At 42.2% G+C, this 23,322-nt stretch overlaps 1 protein-coding gene across 5 annotated transcripts in view; it reads right to left on the reverse strand.

Annotated features, from left to right (window-relative positions):
- Nucleotides 1-23,322, reverse strand: part of LOC111080758 (protein sickie) — a 209,087-nt gene that overhangs the window by 48,895 nt on the left and 136,870 nt on the right. For all 5 annotated transcript variants that reach the window (XM_041592292.1, XM_041592290.1, XM_041592289.1 and 2 more), the window contains 3 exons: nucleotides 20,009-20,136; nucleotides 18,774-18,882; nucleotides 16,654-18,318 (listed from right to left, as the gene is read on the reverse strand). In XM_041592292.1, coding sequence (XP_041448226.1) covers nucleotides 16,654-18,318; nucleotides 18,774-18,882; nucleotides 20,009-20,136 — 1,902 coding nt within the window. The remainder of the gene's footprint in view (nucleotides 1-16,653; nucleotides 18,319-18,773; nucleotides 18,883-20,008; nucleotides 20,137-23,322) is intronic.

Below are 23,322 nucleotides of genomic sequence, written 5' to 3' on the forward strand. Positions count from 1 at the left end.
TTTCTGTAACTGAGACGTCCATTTCGACGTTCCGTTCCATTCGAGGGTCGTTTTACTGGAGGAGGGTGGGGGGTTGGGGGTTGGCTTGTCGTCGTCGTCGTCGCCGTCGCCGTCGCCGTCAGGGTCCCTCCTCCTCAAAGTATGCGTGACGTGACTGTCTTTTCCCTAGACCTCTCTTCCACACATACATATAAAAATAAGTATACGTGCATCTGTGTGTGTTTGTGTGGGTGAAAAAAGCCAGTGAAAGTGGCATCAGAAGTGACACATAAAGCTCATAAATTGTCGCGCACTCAATATGCATCGATGGTTGGGGCAGGTGGGCTGGCGAGGGGGACTGGGAATGGGAATGGGAATGACTGGCACCCCCCTGTAAGGTGGTAAAATCAATAACGATTGCCCATATCATGGATAGAAATGGGCATGGGCATAGGCATGGGGCATGGGGCATGGGGCATGTGGCTGAAATGGATGCCCTCGAGGGCATGCCACTGTACTAGGTGAAATCGATGAATAGCCAAAGCGTCAGGCAACAGACAACAGACACCAGACACCATTATTATATTCCATTTATGCAGTTCATATCGCACTCAATGCAAGGCACAAATGGGAAAATGGAGTACTGATTGTTATTTAATCAATTGTTTACATGCCATTGAGCCACACTAAAAGGTTTAATTAATATTTCAATTAAACTTTCAGCACCAAAGAGTTACTTGATAAAGTAAGTGAAAAAGCCATTTCAGATTGCATTCGATATTTGCAAATGAGTGTAGTCACTCGTAATACCCCATAGAATAAAAAAAAAAATAAATGATTAAAATCATTCAACAACTCTCTTCAAAGTATTTCCTCTTCGTTTTTCGCATTTTGCATTCATTCAATATTAAATACAACTGAGATTTGCCCAACGGCTGCTTCACATCAATTAAACAAATGAATTCCATGGCTTAAATATATCCACGAGGGCTCCCATTTTGCCCCGCTTTAAAATTCGCTTAAAATACCCGCCCCCCAAAAAAAAAAGTTTTCCCCACTCTCCGTTTTTCCTACCCATTTTTTCGTTCCTGCAAAAAATTGCGCATAAATTTCCTGGCAAAACTGTCGAAAAAAGAAAGGAAAGGAAATGCTTTTCAGGCACACACACCGAACAATTCCGCAACAGACGTCATAAGCAGTGGAAATAAGTAAAGAAAGGAACCAAGGATTTATAGCCAGAATAAGAAATCGAAAAAAAGTCAAGGAAACCCGAAAGAAATCGAAGGAAAAAACCTAGAGGAAAATCAATTGAAATTCGAAGAACGGAATGACGTTTGAAAAGCTATTTTTTTTCGAGTGGAACAGAGTTATTAGTAGAGAGATAAAATGCGTAATATTTGTCAATTGCAGTCAACGAAGGAACCATAAGCCTCAAAGGGCAGACAGCTTTACGCAAGATGTTTTTGAGCCAAGAGGTTTGAGGAAATGGGAGCAGATATAGGGCCAATTGAGCATTTAAGTGGCCAAATAAAACCAACTAATGTTAGGGAAAATACTTATTTGATTTGAGGAAATGCACAGGAAATTCTTTGCTCAAAGAAGGCTTTGAAATTTGGTTGAACAGAGTGGGACCAAGGATAAAATAAAATATATAAATAGCTTGAATATTGAGGAAAATGTCCATTCAGCAACGCCCTAAAATTTTTCCACATTTCTAAAATTTAAATCCTCAATTTATAAACATTTCCTTTCTACTCTATTTCCATCATATTTCCATATGGATGTTTAGGTGTTTTCCCCAAGCGTTTGGTGTCATTTTAATTGGTATTCCCGCCATAAGGCAGCCCCACGCATATTGCTCTTTGCTGTTGTCCTTCCAGCTTCTAATGTCCAACACATGTATGTAGTTTATGCCATCGTTCATGTCCTCGCTGTAACCTCCTGCCTACTGCTCCCTCCCTCTATTGCAGAGCTCCCATTTTCGGTGTTATTTTCCATTCTGTATCGATGTCAGTGCAGTATACTGGCGGCGGACCCAGACCCTCAAGCGTATGCTTTAGTTTTTGGGGGCACCCCACAAAAACATGGGGAATATATTTGCGAAAATATATATTTAGTGCTTTGCCATCTGCCGCACCGCCCCGTCAACCCCGCCCTCCCTATGCAGTGCTCTTTGAGTCCTAGAAGTGCAAAAACGAAATTCCATGCATGTCTGCACAAAACTCGTTTCATGGCTTTTAACATTTTTCGACCATTTTATTTCGTTGCCAGCAGAGCAGAGCTGCTGCCTTTTGGGTAACTAATTTCGTGCATAAAATGTAATTTGCATGGGGAAGGAGTGCAAAAGGAGAGCAAAAAAATAGGGGAAAAACATAGAGGAAAATATTGCCCCTAGGGCCTGAATGAGTAGATACCCTGGGAAATCTACGAGTATTTGTTTCCGTGTTAGATATGTATACTCGTACGATTATTGTCATTCGATTTGCATTCAATTTTGTTGATATAACAAAACGAAAAATAAAGAACTTTAGCTTAAGAGATTTGATTGGATTTTCTGTGGAAACATTTAACGCATAAAAGACTAATTTTTGGCCGGTGTCATACAATTTAGAAGCTGGTTTGGGCGCAAATCATTTAAAAATACAATTTTGAGCCTTTGATTCGTATATCTTAACAAACTTCACAGATTTTCTTTTAGAAACTTGCTCTTATATATATTATTTCTGTGGTAATGCTTCGATTTGAATTGTTTATTAACTCTTTTGCTAAAATGATGTAAAAAATATCTGGAACAGCTTCTAAATAGTTCCCATAAAGTCTTGATTTTCGGTCAAATGTTTCTATGCCAGTTATAGATTATATTTCCCTTAATAATACCCTTTCTGGAGTCTCAATTTATTTCTTCTATAAATTCTCTTTTCTTATATTAAAACTCCTTTCCAAAAGCCATCATACCCTCTCTATTTCCAGGGTATTATTCACTGCAATACAAAAGCGAAAAGCCATAAACAAGCGGTTGGTCCAGGTCTGCGCTTTAGTGTTGAAGCTATTTAATTTTTTTTGTTTTTGGTAAACATTTCTCCTGCTCCTCCTGCTGCCGTGATGTTCGTGTTTTACTTTTAATTTAGTCGCTCTAATTTATGCCGTGGCCGAAAAGCACGTGTTCGTTCAATTTAAATGAAAAGTGTACGCCACGTAAATAGGCTAAGGGAGGGCGGCGCAGCACAGACTGTGGTCTGGCCAGAGAGGGTGAGTGCCCCAGGAGGTGCTTCAGTGCTTCAGAGGTGGCAACATATTCGCGTAATTGCCGACGCTTCTAATTGACAGTTTTTTTTTTTGGCCTTCTCTTCCCTAATTTTTGTTGGCTGTATTTTATTTTTTCGGGCCTGGCTTTTTACGAGTATGTACGAGATAATTAGGCATGGAATTTTCAGGTCCTTGACAAAATGGTGACCTGTGACCCGAATTCAAACAAGGCATTACCAACCATTAGCATTAGCCCCCACACCCTTAGTGGACGCGAGAGTAACTAATGATGATGAGCGGAATGGAATTGTAGGGAAATAAAAGAAAAAATACCTGCCAAAAGGAAAAAGGAAACGGAAAACTACTCTGTGAGAAATTACCAAAATGCAGTGCAAATACGAGTATTTTTCAAACCGGTGAAAAAAGGTCAAATAAATTACAGCTTTGAGGTAAAATTTAGAAGAGTTTCTTATGGCAGAGAATGGAGGGTTTTTGATATTCTAGAGAATGCAGTCGAAAGCAGCTGTTTCTCTCTCTCTGTATCTCTAGTTTAGGTCTCTCTAGTTTCTGTCTCTCTCCTCTTTGGCTACATTATCTCCACTTGCCCTTCCTTGAACTACTCCCATTGACCCCCCGCTGGTTTATTGTCGCCTCTGTTGTGTGTTGTGCTTCCCCCCCTGTAATTTGTAACTTCTTTAATTAAAAATCTGTAACTAGCAACAGAACCTCTTCCCCCTTTGCCCCATGTTCTGCCGATGAGGCATACAACTTTTGTTTAGCATATTAACAAAGTTTTGTGCTTAATTTAATTTGCATTTATTTGTGCTTTTCTTTCATTTCTTTTTTCTCCACGCGCCGCTTGCCGCTTACCGCTCGTCGGTTAAAACTCTGCAAAAGTTTTGCTGTCTAGGAATTTTCATTTGCTGGCAAAGTTCTACCATTCCCCCCTCCCCCTTCAGTGTAAAGGAGTAAAGTGAAGTAAAGTCTGTCGTTCGGGCTAGTTAAAGCTTTAACTTTTTTTTGTTGGTTTATTCTGCGCAAAGAACTCACTTTCATTCACGGCCATAATTCATGAACGACAGGACGGGCTCTGCTATGACTCGTAAAAAACCAACACATACACAGAAAACACAGAAAAAGGAAAACATTTCCTTGGGGGGACAACTGTCGGTTGCATAATTGATGTGTGTGTGTGTGTGTGTGTGCAATGCTTTCTCTTTTTTTTTTGTTTCTCTTTTTTTTTTTTTTTTTTTGTAATTACGAGAGGGTAGGCTGCCTTTATGGATGGGTGCTATCCCTTGTAATCCTTGACACAGTCCGAAGCAGCAGCGGCACCAGCAAGAAGGCCTCCTTCTACTCGAGAGTGTCGAGTGTCGAGTGTCGAATGCCCTGCTGCCATTCACAAGGCCAAAAGCGTAACAGTAGCAACAGCGAAAACAGCGAAAAACTCGGCGAAAAATAAATACACACACACACACACACACATACGCATACACATACAGTTGAAGGTTGCGTGCCAACTCATCTCTGGGGACTTTGGGGCATGCCCCCCCCAGCTTACTGCGCCTCCGCCTCCGCCTGCTCCATGTTCGACACTTTTATTAATGCGCTTGTAACGCCCATAAAGCTGTCAGAATTCCATTCATAGAATGTTATCGTGTGGGAGAGGATTCCTCCAGCTCTTCCTCTTCCTGTGCACCGCCGATAAGTCAGTTCAGTCGTCGTCGTCCTCCTACTTTTTGTCGCCTTTGCTGCCTACTGCCTACTGACTGCTTGTTGCTTCTGCCGTGCCGCTCGCTCGCTCGCTCGCTCGCTGACAGTTTTAATAAATGAAAAGGCCCGTCGTAACCGTTGCCGGTCTCGGGCCCGGTCCCGGTCCCGGCTCTTTGGGGGGCACACACAAAAGGATTGTTGAGTTTCCGGCTGTTTGCTCGAGGCATTTGCAAACCATTTAATTGGAGGAAAATTGGCGAAAAATATCAAACATGCATGAAATGACAGACACAGCAAAGGGAATCCTTGAGATCTAAATGAATGGGGGGGCAATTTCTTTAAATATGTTTAACTATGCGGAAGTGCAAAGGAGAACTGACTGCCAAAGGATGATTTGTTGGGAAACTAGCAAAAAAAATCTTCAACTAAATGTTTTATGAGCCCAAAGAGTGCTAAAAAAAAAATTACCCCAAAGGTAGTATTTAATTCGGGCATTGGTTGCCATCTAGAAAAACTCTCTTGAGCCATTAAAAAGCTACGAAAAACCCCTCCAGAACTAAAACTCGCACAAGTTCAATGCTTTGACCTTCAAAGAACTTTTAGTGCAAAATTTCAAAAGTTTTCCCTACTCAGTTGAAAGATAAATAAATGACCTTTGAACGAAAGTATGGGAAGTTTTTCTATTAGAAATACATTGAACAGAGTATGTAGCAGTGCTCTTTTCAATTCTCCATTCAGTGTTAACCTTTGCACTTTAAGCAAGAGTAAACTTTTCCCAACTGCTCCCGCCACTAATGTCAGGGCATGTCAGGGCACTGTTCGTTCTGTTCCTTCTCTCGGAACCTGTTTAGTTTGCTCATTAATAAACTCATTTGTTAAGTTACTCTGTAGTTTAGTTTTCCACTGCCTGCTGCTAGCCGCCAGCCGCCAGCCTCCACCTCCTTGGCCTGTCATTGGATCTACTCTTCCTCCGCCTGTCATTCGATTTACTCCCCCGCCTGTCATTTGACTGCCACTTCATTGAAGATGGAAGACACGCAAATGGATGTCGAACCGCCTACCTTGGTGCTCCCCTTCCTTTGCTGTTGCTCCCCCTTGCTGTTGCTTCTTCTAGTTGCTGTGCTAATCACATTTTCCCTCATCGATTTTCCATATGAGAGACACACCTCCAAGCACCATAATTTAGGGGCAAAATATGTTAAGGATCATCAGGAGTATAGTGAGGAGTATCCTCAAGGAACTAAATATATTGCCATTTACCGTATGGCCCTAAATCATGCAACAGACTGTGTGTGTGTGTGTGTGTTTGTGTGTGTTGCGGCATTTGGTGTTGCTTCGTCTCTTCTGCTGCTTCTGCTGTGGTTTTTCGCCACTTGACAGTTGCCACACTGCGGCAAACTCGTTCTCCAACTGCGTTTTTAGGCCACATCGTTTAACCCATTTTATGCGGCCATTTGCATAGTACTATCCCCTGCCCCTGCCCCTGCCCCTGCCCATGCCACGTATCCTGGCCATGTCCTGTATTCCCGTATACCTCAGTCCGTGTGTTCTTCCTGTGCTTTTTCCTTCCCCCCTAACAATAGTGTGAATCTCTCTGTCTCTGTCTCTATCTCTCTCTTTCGCTCTATAAAACTTGTATTTATGCCAGAGAGGCGTTTTTATTAGCCTCCGACTGTCTTACATAAATTTAACATTAAATTAAGTGCCATTTTGGCCAAGGCACACAAGGCACGAGGAGGGTTGCACGTTGCCCAAACCCAAACCCAAATTAAAGGAGAGAAGAAACACAGAGAGAGAGAAGCGGGGGGACACGTAACCCTCCAAGTTCATTGCACTTTAATGAAGCTCCAAGGCGAAGGCAAAGGCTAAGGCTAAGGCGTGGGAGAGGTGTGGGTGTGGCTGTGATTGTTGTTGTTCTTTTAGAGATTAAGGGAAAGGCATTGCATGATTTCCTTCAAGGGAAGATTTTTCTTTTGCCAGGTAGTAGAAGATTTTGGGCGGAGGCGCGTACCCGGGGTTGCCAGGTAGTAGAAGATTTTGGGCAGGAAAAGGAGCGTCCTTAAATAAACGATAAATAAATCACTGAAAGTGATTCATTAATTTTAATTTAATTTAATTTTCCATCTAATTTTTGGTTTACAAATTACACATTTAAACATATTTTTTACCAGTTAAAATATTTCCTAGTGAGGCAAGCATGGCTCAACATCAAGATTCTCATATCAATATTCATCAATATTCGCACAAAACCTCGAAAATGCTCTCAAAATAATAATTTTATAAGCGAATCTAATCAGAGAAGCACTAATAGCAAATCTATCATATATTTTGGGTTTTGGAAGCTCTTATTAAGTACTCTTTAAGCGCAATACTTATATTTTTTATACACCCAAGGCTGTTGTCTGCATAAAAGAGAGAGGTAGAGGTGCTGCGATCTGAGAGTTTACTCCATGGATTAAAATTAGAAAATATAACCGAAAAAAGAGATAACTGCACAAGAGCAGCAGCTCTGTTCGAAGATCACTTCACTGTACTGTCATATTCCGAAGGAACTGCCAAGACAGTTCTCTATAAAACTTCTCGTTTTTCTTGCCATTTTCTGCTCTTAAACATATTTTAAAGATAAAATCTCGTGGGATTACGGCAAAATACATTCCAATAACTACTTCCCAGTAAGCAATATGTATGCTTACCCTCTGCAAAGTTTATGCATCTGCCCTAATCCCACATCCTTAATTTCTGCAAGCCAAAAATTCATTACACTTTCTGCTTAGATACTTTTGTATCTTCTAATGAATCCACTACTAAATTACCCATTTAATCTGACTTCGGTTCATCTTTGCATCTGCTCCCCCATGGAGTACGAGTCGTCTCCATGTGGCGCCCGCTGGCTGACATGAGGCTTAGCCCCCGCTTAACCCTCTGCGGTGCTTACTCGACTCGTACGAGGCGTGTGCCCAAAGCCGCTTAGCTCATTGTAAATTCTATACAAAGAGCTGGCGAGAGCAACATATAGAAACACCAATCCAGTGGGGAGTGGGAGTGGGAGTGGGAGCCGGGTCCTGCCTGTTGCTGTTTTATGTCCCCTTTTTGAGGATGTCCTAGGCGCAAAGATTTATGGACATTGGCCAGAAAATGTTGAATGAAATGTCTGTCTGTCTGACATTTAAAGTAATTGCTGAAATTGATAGACAGCTGATAGACAGAGGGATGGGCTTACTCTTTACAGAGATATTCGATTCCATAGACCGAAACGGAGAGGAGATGGAGAGCAGCGCTGACGACTGACTGACGGACATGTGTGAACCCTTGGACTCCTCCTCGTAGTGTGTTTTGTTTGTTTGTTTTACCTTTTGCCCTCTCAGACCCTTTGCTTTTTATGACTATCTCTCTCTCTCTCTGTCCCTCTTTAAATACAACTTCGACAAAACAGAAGGACAAACAAAACACACAAACATCCAGCGGAGATATAGAGAGTTGCAGGACATCCACACAAACAGGCAGAGAGGGGAAAGAGATAGAGTTCCACACTACACAGTAAACAAAAGCTAGAAGTTGAATGCCCCCCGGGGGACGACTGGGGACATCCCACAGTCATTGACATCTCACATCACATCTGACTGCCGCCGCCGCTGCTGCTCCTCCATTTGCCTGCCCCCTGCTGAGGCCCCAAAATCCAGGCTCATCTCGTATTAATTAAACAACATTTACCTTTTGCTTCTGCACAAATATTGAACCAGTTTCAGGCACCACTCATATCCACACAAAAAACAAACACGCCGCAAAATAGGCAGTAGAAAATATTACGACAATTTTATGGCACACTCACAAAATTTTGATTTCACTTTTGCACCACACAAAGACACAAATAAAATATCTTGCAGATATTAATACATATTTCCGCTATATTTATTTCTATGCAAGTTAAACTTTCATTTAAATATTGTCTAATATTTTTGAAATATTTTTAAAATTACTTGAAATATTCTTTCTAAATATTCTTGGAATATTTTTGAAGTAATCTTTTTTAACGAAATTTTTGTCGTTTTGCCGTCAACATTTTCTTGTGGCAACCGCAATGCCCGAGTGCCCAAATACGTTTACGTTTCTTGGGGTTGCGCCACGGCCAGTGAAAAACTCACGAGTTCGAAAAAGAGCACAGCATTTCGAACAGCAGGCAAAGCAGGCAAGAGAGAGACACGCAAAAGAGAGGGAAAACTCAGGCCAAGAGAGTGGCCAAGTCCACTGACTGTCGGCGTTTTTGTGTGTTGAAAGTAAAAGGTGTGTGTTGGCTGTTGCTGTTGCTGCCACATGCAACATGAGGCATAGGCAAAGGTGGCAGCAGCACCAGCAGACACCTGCCCGCCCACCTGTGTGTGTGTCGACTGTCGACTGAAGCGAGTTGTTTCGCATTTTCAGCCTTTGGGCCTTCATTTTGGACCAGGCCATGCCACGCACTTGCTTAATAGTTAAGCAGCAGCCCCCGGACATGATTATTTCTGAAGGTTGGAACACAAACGTTGGGCTAAGGTAAATGTAGGTGGCTGGTGGCTGGGAAATGTTTGCAAAGGTTTTTGTGCCAAGGAAATGCATGAGTGGATTTCAGATAAAGTTTCTTTTAAATGTTTATAAAGCGATTATTGTGCTGTGGAAATATTGTTAAGGATTAGAAGTAAAAAAAAAAAGAATTTTTAGTAATAATTCTAAATTTAAGATTTTCGAATTCTGCATTCAAGAAAAGAAACCTTTCTATTATTATTAATTATATATTATATTAATTATATTAATTAATTAATATTATTATTAATTTAATAAATAAATCAATGAAATAAATATAATTATAAAAAACTTTCAATCAATCTGCCTGATAAAGATATTCGGTATAAAAAATGCAGATTTCAAAAAATCTATTTTTTAGTTAAAATTTTCAAGAAATTTTCAAAAATAAACCATTAGCTGTAGAAACTTCAATCAACTTCAATTGACGACAAATAATGCCAAATGAAATTTTTAATTATCACATCTAAAAGAAATGTTGATTTTTGTGACTTAAGATTCATTTCTCAGATATATTTATGAAATTTCTACTAAATTCTATACTACAGGGGGATTCCATGATAAGCAAAAACTTTCTCAACTTCTTAATTACTTTTAATTTAAGTTCTTCACTTTGCTAAGCTACAGAATTTTGGTGTACTTTTGTACTTCACTCCCAAGCCACACTGAAAACTTTTCTTTCGCATTCCCTCCACCACAAAAGAACCAAAAAGAATCTTATAAATATTTCAGAAATTTATTCCAGCTCTTCTCTTTCTTTTAGTTCCTGTTTGAGGGTTTTCCTGCTTAGTTTTCTGGGTGTTCTGTCTCTCTCTCTCTCCCTCTCACCCTCTCCCATTTTTCGTGCACTTTTATTCTTTCATATGATATGTGAATCATGCTACTCAGAAGCGTCTCAGTAGCAGGGGAATTTCACTGCTCAATATGTCAAAAGTCCACGCGCCCCCCACACCCCCCCCACATCACACTTGCATGTGGGAGGGTTGTTCTGCCCCTCTGTCGCCCTCTCTCTTGCTTACCCTTTATAGCCATCTCTTTCTTCCATAAATGCCAGACTGTCTGGCAAAAGCAACAAATGGTTCGAAAGAGAGAGCGCTCGAGCGCTCAACTTAAGAGAAAAATTGCAGTTCGAAAACTCGAGTCTCTTTTTACTCGTATTTTTCGCAACTTTAGCCATCATTCAAAAAATCTGAAACTTGTTTCGTTGCATTTTGCATTGGTTGGGGCGCGTTCGATAGACCAGGTTTTTGGGTACAACGCCATCAAAAATAATTGAGCCAAGGGCGGGCTGGTTCTTGTCCAAGCGAATTTTCCAAACAAATACAACTAAAAGCGTAAAAATTGTTGTACAGGTGTTGTTGTTGTTGTTGTGGTGTTTTGGTGAATGAAAAGCGAAAACTTGATTTGTTGCTGATTGGCTGAGGCTGCTGGTAAAACTTGTTGAGGAAAAAGTCCAACTAATTGGCAGTGCGGTTCCCCAAGCACAAAAGAACTTTATTTATCCAGAATATACATTGCATAATCATTAATCATCGAGTGGGGGGCTGTAAGAACGACCCCTCCTAATCAATCACTTAATCATCGTCTGGCACTAGCAAATATTGAAATTATTAGCAGGCACATCCCAGCAGATGTTGGTCAAAGAAATATTTCAAAAAAAGATTTATAGCAAAATTGGATAATTTACAAACCGATTTCTCAACCCAAAAGTTGATTAAACTTTTACAGAACATAAAGAAAGAGGAAGAACTTCTCGAAAAATTGGGTGTAAAATGGGGATTCCCTTTATAATGCAATTATACCATTTTTACAGAGGGGAATGAGGGGAACTTAGATGATTCTAGAGAAGAGGAAGGTGCACCAATTTAAGATGAATTTACATTCAAAGGAGTACAAGTTTAATTTTTTTTTCTATAAGTTATAAATAATAGAGACTTTCATTCATAGAAGTTTTATTCTCAAAGTATTTTTTTAAATTATTATTTTTGATATATTTGAAGTGTTTATTCCGCCTAAATGATTTATAAAAGCATAGCCCAAGCGGAAATCTTATAACTAAAAGGATTTTGAATGCAGTTCTTTCTGTCTGCTCATTTGTACACTTATTTTTCTCCTAGTGTAGCCAATGAGAATTCCCCAAAACCACACTTAACGCCTCACACGTTAATAATTATTGCGAAAAGTACGAGAATGTGGCAGCAGCAGCTATGCCAAAGTTATTGGAAAACGATTAAGCCAAGAAAACGAATCCAAGCAACAGACGCAGAGCCAGCCACAGACGCTTTCGGGCATATTCAATCCCCCCCACTATATACGAATGTCTTTCTATCTGTTTTCAGCTATACGAGTATCTGTATCTGTATGCGTGTATCTGTGTGTGTGTCTGTTTTGTTTTGTTTTGTTTTTGTGGCATGTGGAAAGGTCAGTTATGGCTTAAAGGCTTACGAATGCTTTGCCACACGCTTCGCTTTGAGTTGCTTTTAATGGTTTAGCTCGGGCCAATGCAATGCTGTGAGGGGATTTGATTGGAAAAATAGAAATATAGTGACAGAAAGACCACAAGGGGGAGGTAGGGAAAAGTGCAGTATAATCTCTTTTGATGATTTGATGCATTTGATACGGAAAACTGCAACGGCATGTTTCTGATGTGTTAATCCTCAAAGAAGCTGTTGTACATAATATATGTATCTATCTATCCATGTATATAAGCCTCAATTTATGGGCACGTTTGGATTGGGCAAATTCATATTTTATTCATATTTTATTCATATTATTCATTAATATTCATATTTGTTCTGTTTTCGCCTGAAGGCTGGCCACAAATGTGTCTGGCAGCACAAAAATGTTGATAAGCAAAATCTTGCCAACAAGCTTGAACTACTAGCGCCACTACAGTTCATAAGCTCTGCCATGACATCTACATGGCGCAGTGGCGCCCCCCAAATTGTCAGCGGGAGTTTCTCAAACTACAAATCCTGTCGTCACTTCTAATGTTAAAGTAATGTTAATGGTAATGCAATGTTAATGGTAATGTAATGGTAATGTTAATGTTAAATGTCCATTCTTGATACATGTAAAATTTGAAAATTAGCCAAGTTTTTAACCCAAAATAACCAAAAAAAATGCCAAACGTTTTTTTTTTGTTTTTATGGTGTACGTTTTTTTTTGCATTATTTTTTTTCTGTTTTTCAAGTAAAATTTTTGTAATTTTCATATGGTATTTTTTCAACATTTAATAGGGAAAAAAACACCAAAAATTAAAACTCTTCTTAAATTTTTACTAGTTAAATATTTAATTAATGCCAGCTAAATTTAAAAAAAAAATCAAAACAATTTTAAAATGTAATTTTTACTGTAAAACTGGAAAAAAAGATTTGTTTAAGAAAAAAAAAAGAAAGTCCTTGCTTGATTTTGCCGGGCGATAGATCGACGTATCCCATTTATTCCAAAATGGCGCAAATAAAAAGAATTTATTTAGAAAAAAAAGGTAATCCAGCCCAGCGTTTGAACCGAGGGACCCTGGATAGAACGACTTGACTTACGGGACCGAATATTATTTAATTTAGGGATAGTTTTTGAAAGCATCCTCTTTAGGAGGATACTCTTCAGTATCTTAATAATCTTTCAAGGGTCACGAAAACTATGCAGACTAAAGGAAATCCCCCCCATTTAGCCCTAACCAAAATGGTATGTACTTAATAAAAACACTGCCAAATTGAAACCGTACTGCCCCGTCCCCATCTCAATAATAAAAAATATGTTTCATCATATTACGAAAAGGAGAGCCCAACAAATTGAATAAACCCCGAAATTTCCAGTTCATTTAACGCCAGAAAGGCACTCCACTTGGCGCCCCCAAAAAATATGAGTATGATAAAAATGAGCGGCATATCGAACTGAGGCAGGCGACAAGGTCCCTTCACTGCCGTCCGGTTGCCGTTGAACACTCGACTGGACAACAGGCCAGGGTCAGAGGGTCATCGGGGGAGTGGAGTGGGGAGGGGGAAAAACAGGTGGAAAGGAAAGGCTGGACATTTTTAGAGCTCGCTTCGGGCCATTGGTTCACTGAATATCGGATTGAATTAATAAAAACAATTTGTATTTGTGCGCGAAAGAGAGTGAGAATTGAGTGGCGGGAAGGCGGCACCTTTAAGCGGGTCTAAGGGAATTTAAGTGGGTGTGTGTGTGTGTGGAAAACTGTGTGTGGAAAATGGCTGCAACGCACGCTCAGCCATAAATCAAATGAATTGAAAAATGCGTTATTAAATAAAAACGGGGGGAAATGCAGGAGAGCAGAGTGGCCAGGAAGAAAGGCAGTCAGGCAGTCGTGCAGCCAGCCGCCCGCCATATGTGTGCGTCCAGTCGGGAGTCCGTCCACAACGAGCCCCACCTCCCCCCTACATCCTGTGTCTGTGTGGCATGCACCTCCCAGCAGTCTGTTCTGTTCTGCCTGCCTGCCTGTCTGTCTGCTTCCTTTGGGTGTACTTTCCACTTGTGCAAGTATCCTGCTGCTGCATTTTGATTTACTTTCATGGCTAGACAACTGCAAACTGGCGACTGCCTTCGGCGGCGGGTCGTACATGTCGAGGCGTCATAAGCTCCAGGAGCTTCCTGGACCTGCTGAGGGGTACGCCCCATATACCTTTTTTTGCACTTGTTGGGCTTCACAAATTATGTCCTGCAGGTGTCTGCACCGCAACTGATTAGCTACCGCTGGCCCCTGCCCCTGAGAGTCACGACCCTTGGGGGTGACACTAATGCGACAGGTTGCGGCGTGCATTAAAATTCAATTACAAAACATTTTTTCCATCAACTTGCAGTACGTGACCAAGGGCTCAAAAGTCATCACAGGGTCAGAATCTTTCTCTGGAAGGGTCAGAAGGAGGAGTAGGAGTAGGTAGTTCTTTCTAGAGTGGGGTCCACTCTCTTCCTCTCTCTCTATGCCGCTCTCTAGAGCACGGCTTCGATGACAGCCGCGACAGCTGTTCCTATTTATAGAGGGATCATCAGCAGCAGCAGCAGCGAGCGGTCTGCGTTCTGTGCCCATAGCCCATAGCCCATGGCCCATGGCATTGCATTAATTTCATAGATCAAACGCAAGAACCGCAGCCTAATGAAAATGTGAAAACTCCCACAGTCCCTGCCCTCCTTTTTCATTTTACCCCACCCCTCGCCGTCTCTTGTCCATCCATAAGCGCTTTTTAATGAAATGCGTTGAGTTGTGGACGGGCAATGGGGCAAAGCTCCATTTCTGACAAGTGCCTTATGAAATGGAATGGCATGGCATGATGTGTTTTTTATGCAGCGACAGCTGTATGCTGAATGCTCAAATGCTCATGTCTGAGGCTGAGGGCAGATGCCACATAATTTGTGGGCATTTTGTTATGTTTAATCACTAAATAAACTGATCAGGAAGTGTATTAGAAAATAGAAACAAGTGAGTGGATATTAATTAAATAGGAAGAGCCATTATCTAGGCCTAATATCGTACATAATATTTGTGTAATATAATATAATATATATTTACATATAATACATATATATAATATAATACATAATATATATTCTCTATATAATTGTTGGATGGTTTTCCACCACAAGCAGGAATATTTTCCTTATTTATAAAAATCGTTTCCTGACTAAATGTTTATTTAAAATTTAATTGTTAAAATTTTAGTATTTAGAAGAAGCGAAAGGTAAATAAAATATTGTGGATATTTAAAAATGAAATAAAAGATATATTTTGCATACTTAAAAAAAAATGATAATATCCCCAAACGAAAGGTCGAGTTTTAGCTACTTTTCGAAATATTTTTTCCCAAGTTTTTGTAGTCCTTCTTCCCACTTATGTCACCTCCATTTCCATTCCATCTTTCTTCCTTTTTTCTTCTTATCAAAAACCTACAAAGTTCTCTTGTTAACAGAGGAAATTCCAACCTTTTGAGTTTGGCTCTCAAGTGCCTGTAGTTGGTGTTCGTATCTATGGGAATATCCATCCACGAGGCACTCGTAACTGGTGACTGAATGTGTGAATCAATAGCATTGCCCTGCCCCCCCACCCGTTCCGGGTATTCGACAGGTGACGAGGGGAGAGAGAGAGAGAGAGAGAGAGAGGAAGGAGCAAGCATTGTCAATTGTCAAGAGTCGAGAATCAAGAGTCAAGAGTCGTCTGCTGTTGACAAAATTGTAAATGACATTTGACATGCCACAGCAAGAGGCATGGAGATGCCACACACACACAGTAAGAGGCAGGTGGGAAGGGGCAAGTGGGGGACACGGGATACGAAATCCCGGTAACCGGGAAACATGACAGTCGAACATCGAGTGGACTTTATGCAAATTGGCAATTTGATCGCTGGATTTGAGTTTTGTTATCCCCTCAAGTGGAGGATACTAGAAGATACTTCCACACACACTTCACACCGCCAAGAGGGAGAGAGAGAGAGAGTCCTGCATGCCGCAGGAAGTTGTTATGGTGCCACAAGTGGCAGCCTGCAATTAACTCTGCTTCACAATCACTTGATGATAGGAGGCTAGGGGCCAGGCCTCTCTCTCTCTCTCTGACAGACAGATGTGCCCCTGCCCCTGCCCCTGACACCAAAAGTGTGCCTAAATGGTGCGTGCCACACACTCAACCAACCAACCACTCGAACCACAAGAGAAAGCAGCAACAACAAAATGTTAAAACAAATGACACAAAAAACCATTCCAAAATGCACTGAGGCCTAAAGTCAAAGCCAAAAGCCGGCACCGCAATGCGAGAGTTTTTATGGCCCGCCGCAAGAGAATGCGCCACATGGAGGCGCTTCTCTGTTGGTGCTTCTTGGAAGCAATGCGAAGCGATACAACGGCAATTACTGCCTTGCGATTACTCATTGGTGTCGCGACTCTGCTGCTCTTTCGCTCTCCACTTACCACTGCGGGCAGAGGCAAAAGAAATGGCTCTCAGATGAGTCACATGGCGCAGTGTTTGGATGGAGGTAACCTCTGGAATCAGTCGTAACTCATTGAAAAGTAAAGAACCATCACTTAAGACATCATTCAGACAGCTCTTAGCTGTACTCTTTGGCTAAACCTCTCCCTAATGCAACCAAAAAACTATCCAAATGTACAACCAAAGTCTCTGCTGATCCCTCAGACCTTTAATCTAGCACTCACCTTTCCTCAATGGTCGTTGGCAGCTGCGTCCGGGCTCTCATCATGCTGAGAAAGTGCTTGCCATGTGACACGGCACCGCCAGTGGAGCCGCCCAGCGATGATCCGTTCAGGCCACTGCTTCCCTCCGACAGATAGCCATTGTCGATGTCATGATAGCGACTGGTGGCCGGTGAGCTGCCAATTCTCAGCGCATCCCCGTCGCTGCAGTAGCCCTGCCCCAGATCCGATTCACAGAAATCCAGATACGATTGATGCGGATGGTGGTGGCCACCGCGTGCTCCGCGCGTCGGCAGCGTCACATGCGAGTTGTAGCCGCGCAGCAGGGGTCTCATGGGCAGCACTGAGGCGCCTGCGGAACAGCCGCCTGTCTGTTGGGGCTGCTGCTGTTGCTGCAGTTGCTCCTCCTTCGACTCGTAAATGGTGCCCACAATCTTCGAGGGTATCGTGTGGAATTTATTCGGCGATGCCGTGGGCGTATTCGGTGCCGAGTTGGGCATTGGCCGCTGCAGACCTGCCCCTCGATGGGGTGGCGATGAGAGGATATGGGGTCCAGCATTGTACTCCAATTTGCGTGGGGCACTCAGCGCTGTCTTGGGCTGCAGCAGGCGACTTCCACTGCCACTGCTGCTGCCGTAGATCCCCTGCTGATGCTGCTGCTGTTGCTGCTGTTGCTGCTGTGGTGTGCTGGGCTCACTGAGGTATCCCCCCATGCCGGGATGTCCCTGTGATATGTGTGTGGGTGGACTGCTGTTCGCATAGTACGGCGGCGGTGCAGCACCCTTAAGGATATGTGGCGTAGCCGTGCTGCTCTGTGCCGGCTGTGTGGCTTCCTGCCCCACGGCTATGGATATGTTCTGCTGTGTTGTCTGTGTTGCCTGATTGGCGGCTGATATGTCGCTGGTTTCCCGCTTGAGGAGCTCCCCGCCCAATAGTGCTGGCAGCTTGCTGGTGCCCTTGATCGCCGCAATGGGTTTGGGCAGACCCGTGCCACTCGGACTGTGCAGCATCTGCTGCTGTGCCCCGGCACCCTTCAACGAGCTCTTCGACTCCGATTTGGAGTGCAGCGAGGACTTGGACGATGTCTTCAGTGTATTCTTATCCCCGGTGAGTCCCAGACCGAGGCCTCCTCTGGCCAGTGAACTTTTGCCCGCTCTGCCCATCGTGGAGCTGCGCGACTCATTCCCGGACTCTTCCTTGTGCAGCGAACGGGCCGGACTCTTCTCCTTTTTGTCCAGCTTCGACTTGGCTTGCTCCTTCTTCTGCTGGGCCGCCAGCAGCTTCGATTGCTTTGTGTTGTGCTTCTGCTGGGGCTTCTGGGACGACACACTGATGCTCGGCGGCTTCAGCTGCGACGAGTTGTGGCCATCGTTGAGGCTCAAGCTGGAGTCGGAGCGCTCGGAACGCGCCGAACTAAACCCCGACGAGGAGGAGGTGCGCTTCGATTGTTGCTGTTGGATCTGCGATTTGTTGGCCGCCGCCACACTGGCCGCATTCACTGCATTCTGTTGCTTCTCCTTGTTGAAGAGCTTCAGCTTGTCCAGCATCGAGTGCTTCTGCGGAGGAGCAGCTGCTGGCTGCGTCGTCGTTGTGTTGCTCGTCGTCTGGGGGGTGCTTGGTGAGGGTATTCCGCTTTGGTGATTGCTCTTGACACTCGGTGGACGTAGGCTGTGAAAAAAGGGAAGAATTACGATTAATTAGAGGCGTTTTAGAGATACAAATCTGACGGAATAAATCGATTTGTTATCGAAAATTATCGATAACTCGATTTGTTATCGAAAGTTATCGATAAGCATTGATCATTGATCATTTATGATGGAAAATATCATAGGAAGTGGGCTAAACATGGTTAAAAATATAATTTAAAATGTAATCGAAATGTAATCGAAATATAATCGAAATCTGGTAAAAATCGAATTAATCGGACAATACCAAATAATTGAATCAGAAAAATGCAATGAAAATGTAAATCGTAGCAGCTATTCCATACGAAACATTAAATCTCGATAAAATCTTCACTTTATCCACCGATTGTTCACATTTTGCCATCTCCGTAGATATATGTACATATATTCCCAAAAAGAGGAACTTCTGTTTCTCCCATTCATGACTCGCTGCCTTACCTGTTGTTATTGCCACTCTTGAGGCTTTGGATTGTATGATTGCTGGTGGGCGGACTATTTGGACGGCTCGTATTGAAATCACTTCCGCTCTTGCCCAGTCCCGGTATGGCTGAAAAGAAGGACAACAAAAGTAGGATACAGAAACATGTTTTAAAGAACTGTTAACCCACACGCTCACACACCTCACCATAACCCACACGATGGATGGCGCCCACTTATAGTCAATGTCAGGGACAGGCAGAGAGCGAGAGATGGAGAGGGAGACGGAGACCCCATTGAGTGGGGGGGAAATGTAGAGATGGAGGCGACGACTCCTCTTGAAAGTCAACCATATAAATCAATGCTAAAGGCCAATGCGGACATTAAACTTAATTAATTGCCGTGCGTGAGGCTGATAACAGATTGGGAGGCGACTCCCTCACTCACTCTCTCTTTGCGCCCCCGTGATTTATATCTGCGCCAAGAAGCAGCCAAATATCGGTATATAAATCATTCGAAATGCTCTAAAAATATGACTAACAATGACAGAAGAAACTCCCCTTGAGAAATGGGTCAGCAAAAGGTAAAGTATCTTAAGCTGGAAACTGGTTTAGGGTTTGAGTTTTAGCTGCGCTTCTCTGGAATCAATTTTTGAAGCATTAACCAAAGAATTCAATGAATAATTATGGAAATAAGAAAATCACCAAGAATGTGGGAAATATATGAAGTGGAATTAAACAACAATTGTCATCAAGTTGAATAATTTTCATGGCATCTCGCTCTCTCTCGTTTTCTCTCTCCCAATCTACATAATTAATTGGAAAATGCAGTTACCTTAACCACAAATCACAGGAGACTTTCTATACAGAATTCCAAACCCAAAAGTATCCCCCAGAGAGCTTTGATTACAGGGGGAGCAAGAGAGAAAAACGCCCCCCAAATGACACAACAAATCTCGGTCAGAACTCCACATGGAAAGGGCTAAGCCAAAAATTAGAGAGCTGAGGGAGGAGTGGAGAGAGAGAGACAGAGAGCTAAGTGCAGTTCCACGTCCTGGGGGTTGTTTGCTCTGACTCTGCGGACCTGAAATTTGTTTATTCCCAGTAAACAATGAGCAGACTCCCCTGCAGAACAGGACTCCCCTGCTTGGAAGGGTTGGTTAAGGGTTTAAAAGATTTTTTAATAAATTTCCCAAACTCCCATACAGCCAGGAATCCCTCTGAGAGGGGGGGCTGGGTGGTATGGATGATACTTACATGGCGTATGATTTGGTGTCGGTGGCAGTGGACGCACTTTATCCGGTGGACAGCGACGCTGCACCATAACGGTGGCCGGCAGTGGTATGGCAGTACCGCCATTGACTTTATAGGCGGGTGCTATTTGTCTGCAAAAAGAAGAAAGATACAATATATTATTAGCAAACTGCACAACGAACAACAACAAACACCAATGTAGCATTTAATTTTACAGATTTTACAGATTTTTACAGATTTTATAAATATATTTCTTTATGAGTTTTTATGACAGAGCGGAGGGCGTGTGGGCTGTGGGCTGTGTCCTGTCAACATTAACAGCTTGTCTGAGGGCCTCATTTGCATGGCCCGTAAACGTACAAGTATCTGCAAGATACTTTTTTTTTTTTACAATAATTTTACGCTTATAAATTAATGAAGCAAGCGGCGGCCGGCAAGCCCCTTTGTGAGAGCCATAAAAAAAAAACTTAACTGCAATAAATATTTTTATGATGCGAATGTCGTGAAGTGTGTGCGTGTGTGCGCCCCCCATAAATTTGCATATCAAGATAAAGATACTTTTGTCTGTCTGCCATAAGCCGCATAGTCGCGGTAGTTGGTTCCATGGAACAATTGTTGATTCGTTGATTGGCTGCGGCTCAATGCTCGTAATTGTCCCACAATCAAATGGTAATTCCAACCTGACTGTGGATTGGGCTTTAAGTGCGGATTTAAATGGAAATTATACGCGACTTTTTATTTACAGCCTGAAGAAAATAAAAACAAAACTCATTAAACAATTACCAAATGGAAAACTGGCAAAACTTTCTGCAATTTTCTTTTTAGATTACTAAATTTCTCACTTATTCCACGGATAATTATAATTATCTCAAGGACTTGTTTCTCATTCGTTTTTCCTTTAACTAAATAATTTTCTTTAGCTTTTCCTTTTCAGTTGTCTCGCGCAATTAGTCATAAGGCTGATTAAAAAGGCAAATTAAGAGCGAAATAAAAAAGAGAAATAACTTTTAATAAGTCGCACATAAACTTCTAGACGGGGGAGCCGGGCCAAATGCCAGACAAAGCCCTGAGATACAAATGTATCTTATGGGTTGCCGCCGACACTGCCACTGCCACTTCCACTGCTGTTGGCCATTAATAAGTCCGTCAAGAGCAGCAGAGGCTGTAGAACGGGTAACAATTGTATTAAATGAATAAAAAACAGAGAGAGAGAGAAAAAAAAGGAAACAAAGCTGACAGACAAAATAAAGTTGCAAAGACGCGTCCTGTGTACTCCTTTGCTGCTTGCTGGAAATTAAATACGCATGCCAGACTCCTGCCAGAGGATGGCCCATCCTTTACCTTTTGGAAGACTTTTTCCCCCCACATTCCTTTTGGTAGACTTTTCCCACTGCACAGACAAACAGCATCACGAAACTTGGTAAAAATTTCAAAATTACTTTCATATTATTTTATTTGCATTTTATTGTTCCGCGCCCAAGACGTCTGCCGAGTTTATTTCCTTGGTAGTAAATGGAAGGAAACATGAAAGGATGTCTGTCTGCAAAAGTCAAAAGATACACAGATATTGAGAGGTAGCTCAGACGTGTATCTGTGATTTGAAGAGGTGCCTGCCAGTGCCACATGTGAGCGAGGGGCATGTGAAGAGTATAGATTGAGGATTTACAAGCAACATATAGGAGATACGAGATATGTTTGTAACTTGAGATGATTACAAGTCTCTTTTAAATAGCTTAATATTTCCTAAGAGATTTTTTAATGATCTAAGGAATGTTTTTTAAGAAATTTTGAAAACTAGAAAAAGTAGCATAAATAATAACAAAAAATACTTAAAATATATCAGCTAAATAATAGAAAAATACCAGACAAAGGACTGAAAAGTTATTTAAAATAAACAAAAATAGATTCTTAAAAATATTAAAATTAATAACAAAGCATATCAGAAAATAAATATATTAATGCCATTAAAAATAAAGATGAGTTAAAAAAAAAACATGAATCAGAAAAAATAAATAAAGTAGCCCGCAGAAATCTGACCAAAACAGATAATTTAACTTTAACTTCTAATTGTCCAAAAATACATAAAATTCCGTTACGAGTTGTATCTTTTACTTTATCAAAGACCTTGAACCTTTTTCTGGCCACAGATCATCAGTAGGCCTTTGTTTGTATCTTTTGCTAGCACTTCATTCCCTTTTATTCCCTACTTCTGTGGCCACCCACGCTATTTGGCAGGGCATCCTCTTGGCAACTACTGTTCAGAAATGCATTTTGTATCATTATATTGTGTATCTCCCCCCTTGCATCTGTTCCCCTTGCATCACTCCTCTTTTATGCATCTCCTGTTGTTGTGTCTATCTCCCTTTTTGCATCTTTCAGGTGTCACATGTCAAAAGAGATGTGCGCCGGGGCGCCTCCACAATCTCTTTATTTAGTTTCCACGCAAATTGAATTTACGTCTTTAGTACGCATTTTTGATTTGTGTAGCTCTGTAGAAGAGCAGCTCCACACAGCACACACCGCACACCGCACAGATTCACAGAATCACAGAATCAGATGTTGCACAGAAAACCAAAACTAGAAGCAGAAGCAGAAGCAGAAGAGGCACGCAGCATCAGCAGCCGCAACAGCTGCCAAATGTCTTTGACCTTTTTGCTGGCTGCAGACGACGACGACGACGACGACGACTCCTCCATTCAGAGAGGGACATACTCGTACGCGTGTATGGGGGCTCATAATACTCGCAGTCGCACTCGCAGTCGTACTCGGTGTAGCTGCTGCTGCATTTGTGGATTCTCTGCCATTGCCTCTTGATGGCATTCACCTGTGTGTTGGGGTCTGGGTCTGGGTCTCTGGTCCCTGGTCCCTGTGCCTGGTCTTGCCCCACGGCCCACGCAGTTTTGTCGCTAAACATTTCCGTGTGACGTTCGAGGGGCTCTTCCAGGGCAGGGGCAACAGTGTGTGGCAATGATGGCATTTGTATAAATATATGAAAAAACAGTGGGCAACAAAAAAGTCCTATTCTACCTCTTTACCTTCCCTCTTGCCTGTTGGGCGACTGCCCATTAGTTATGCACTGCACTGAGGGGCAAAGGAAGCAAACAACTGGAAGCAAGTCAAAAGGATCTACTTGATGGCCTTTTCGCTCAGTGCATTTACGAGCCATACAATGTGTCACTTGAGTTGCATTTGTCATGGCAACAGCGTCTAAAAGCCCACAGAGAGAGAGAGCGCGAGACTTCCCTGCTCCTCTTCAGAGTCAAAGCATTCCAAGGGGGGCAGCCTGGACCTGGAACTGGCTATGGCTCCCCTTCATT

Source organism: Drosophila obscura, unplaced genomic scaffold, assembly GCF_018151105.1.
Source record: "Drosophila obscura isolate BZ-5 IFL unplaced genomic scaffold, ASM1815110v1 contig_179, whole genome shotgun sequence".
Taxonomy (NCBI): domain Eukaryota; kingdom Metazoa; phylum Arthropoda; class Insecta; order Diptera; family Drosophilidae; genus Drosophila; species Drosophila obscura.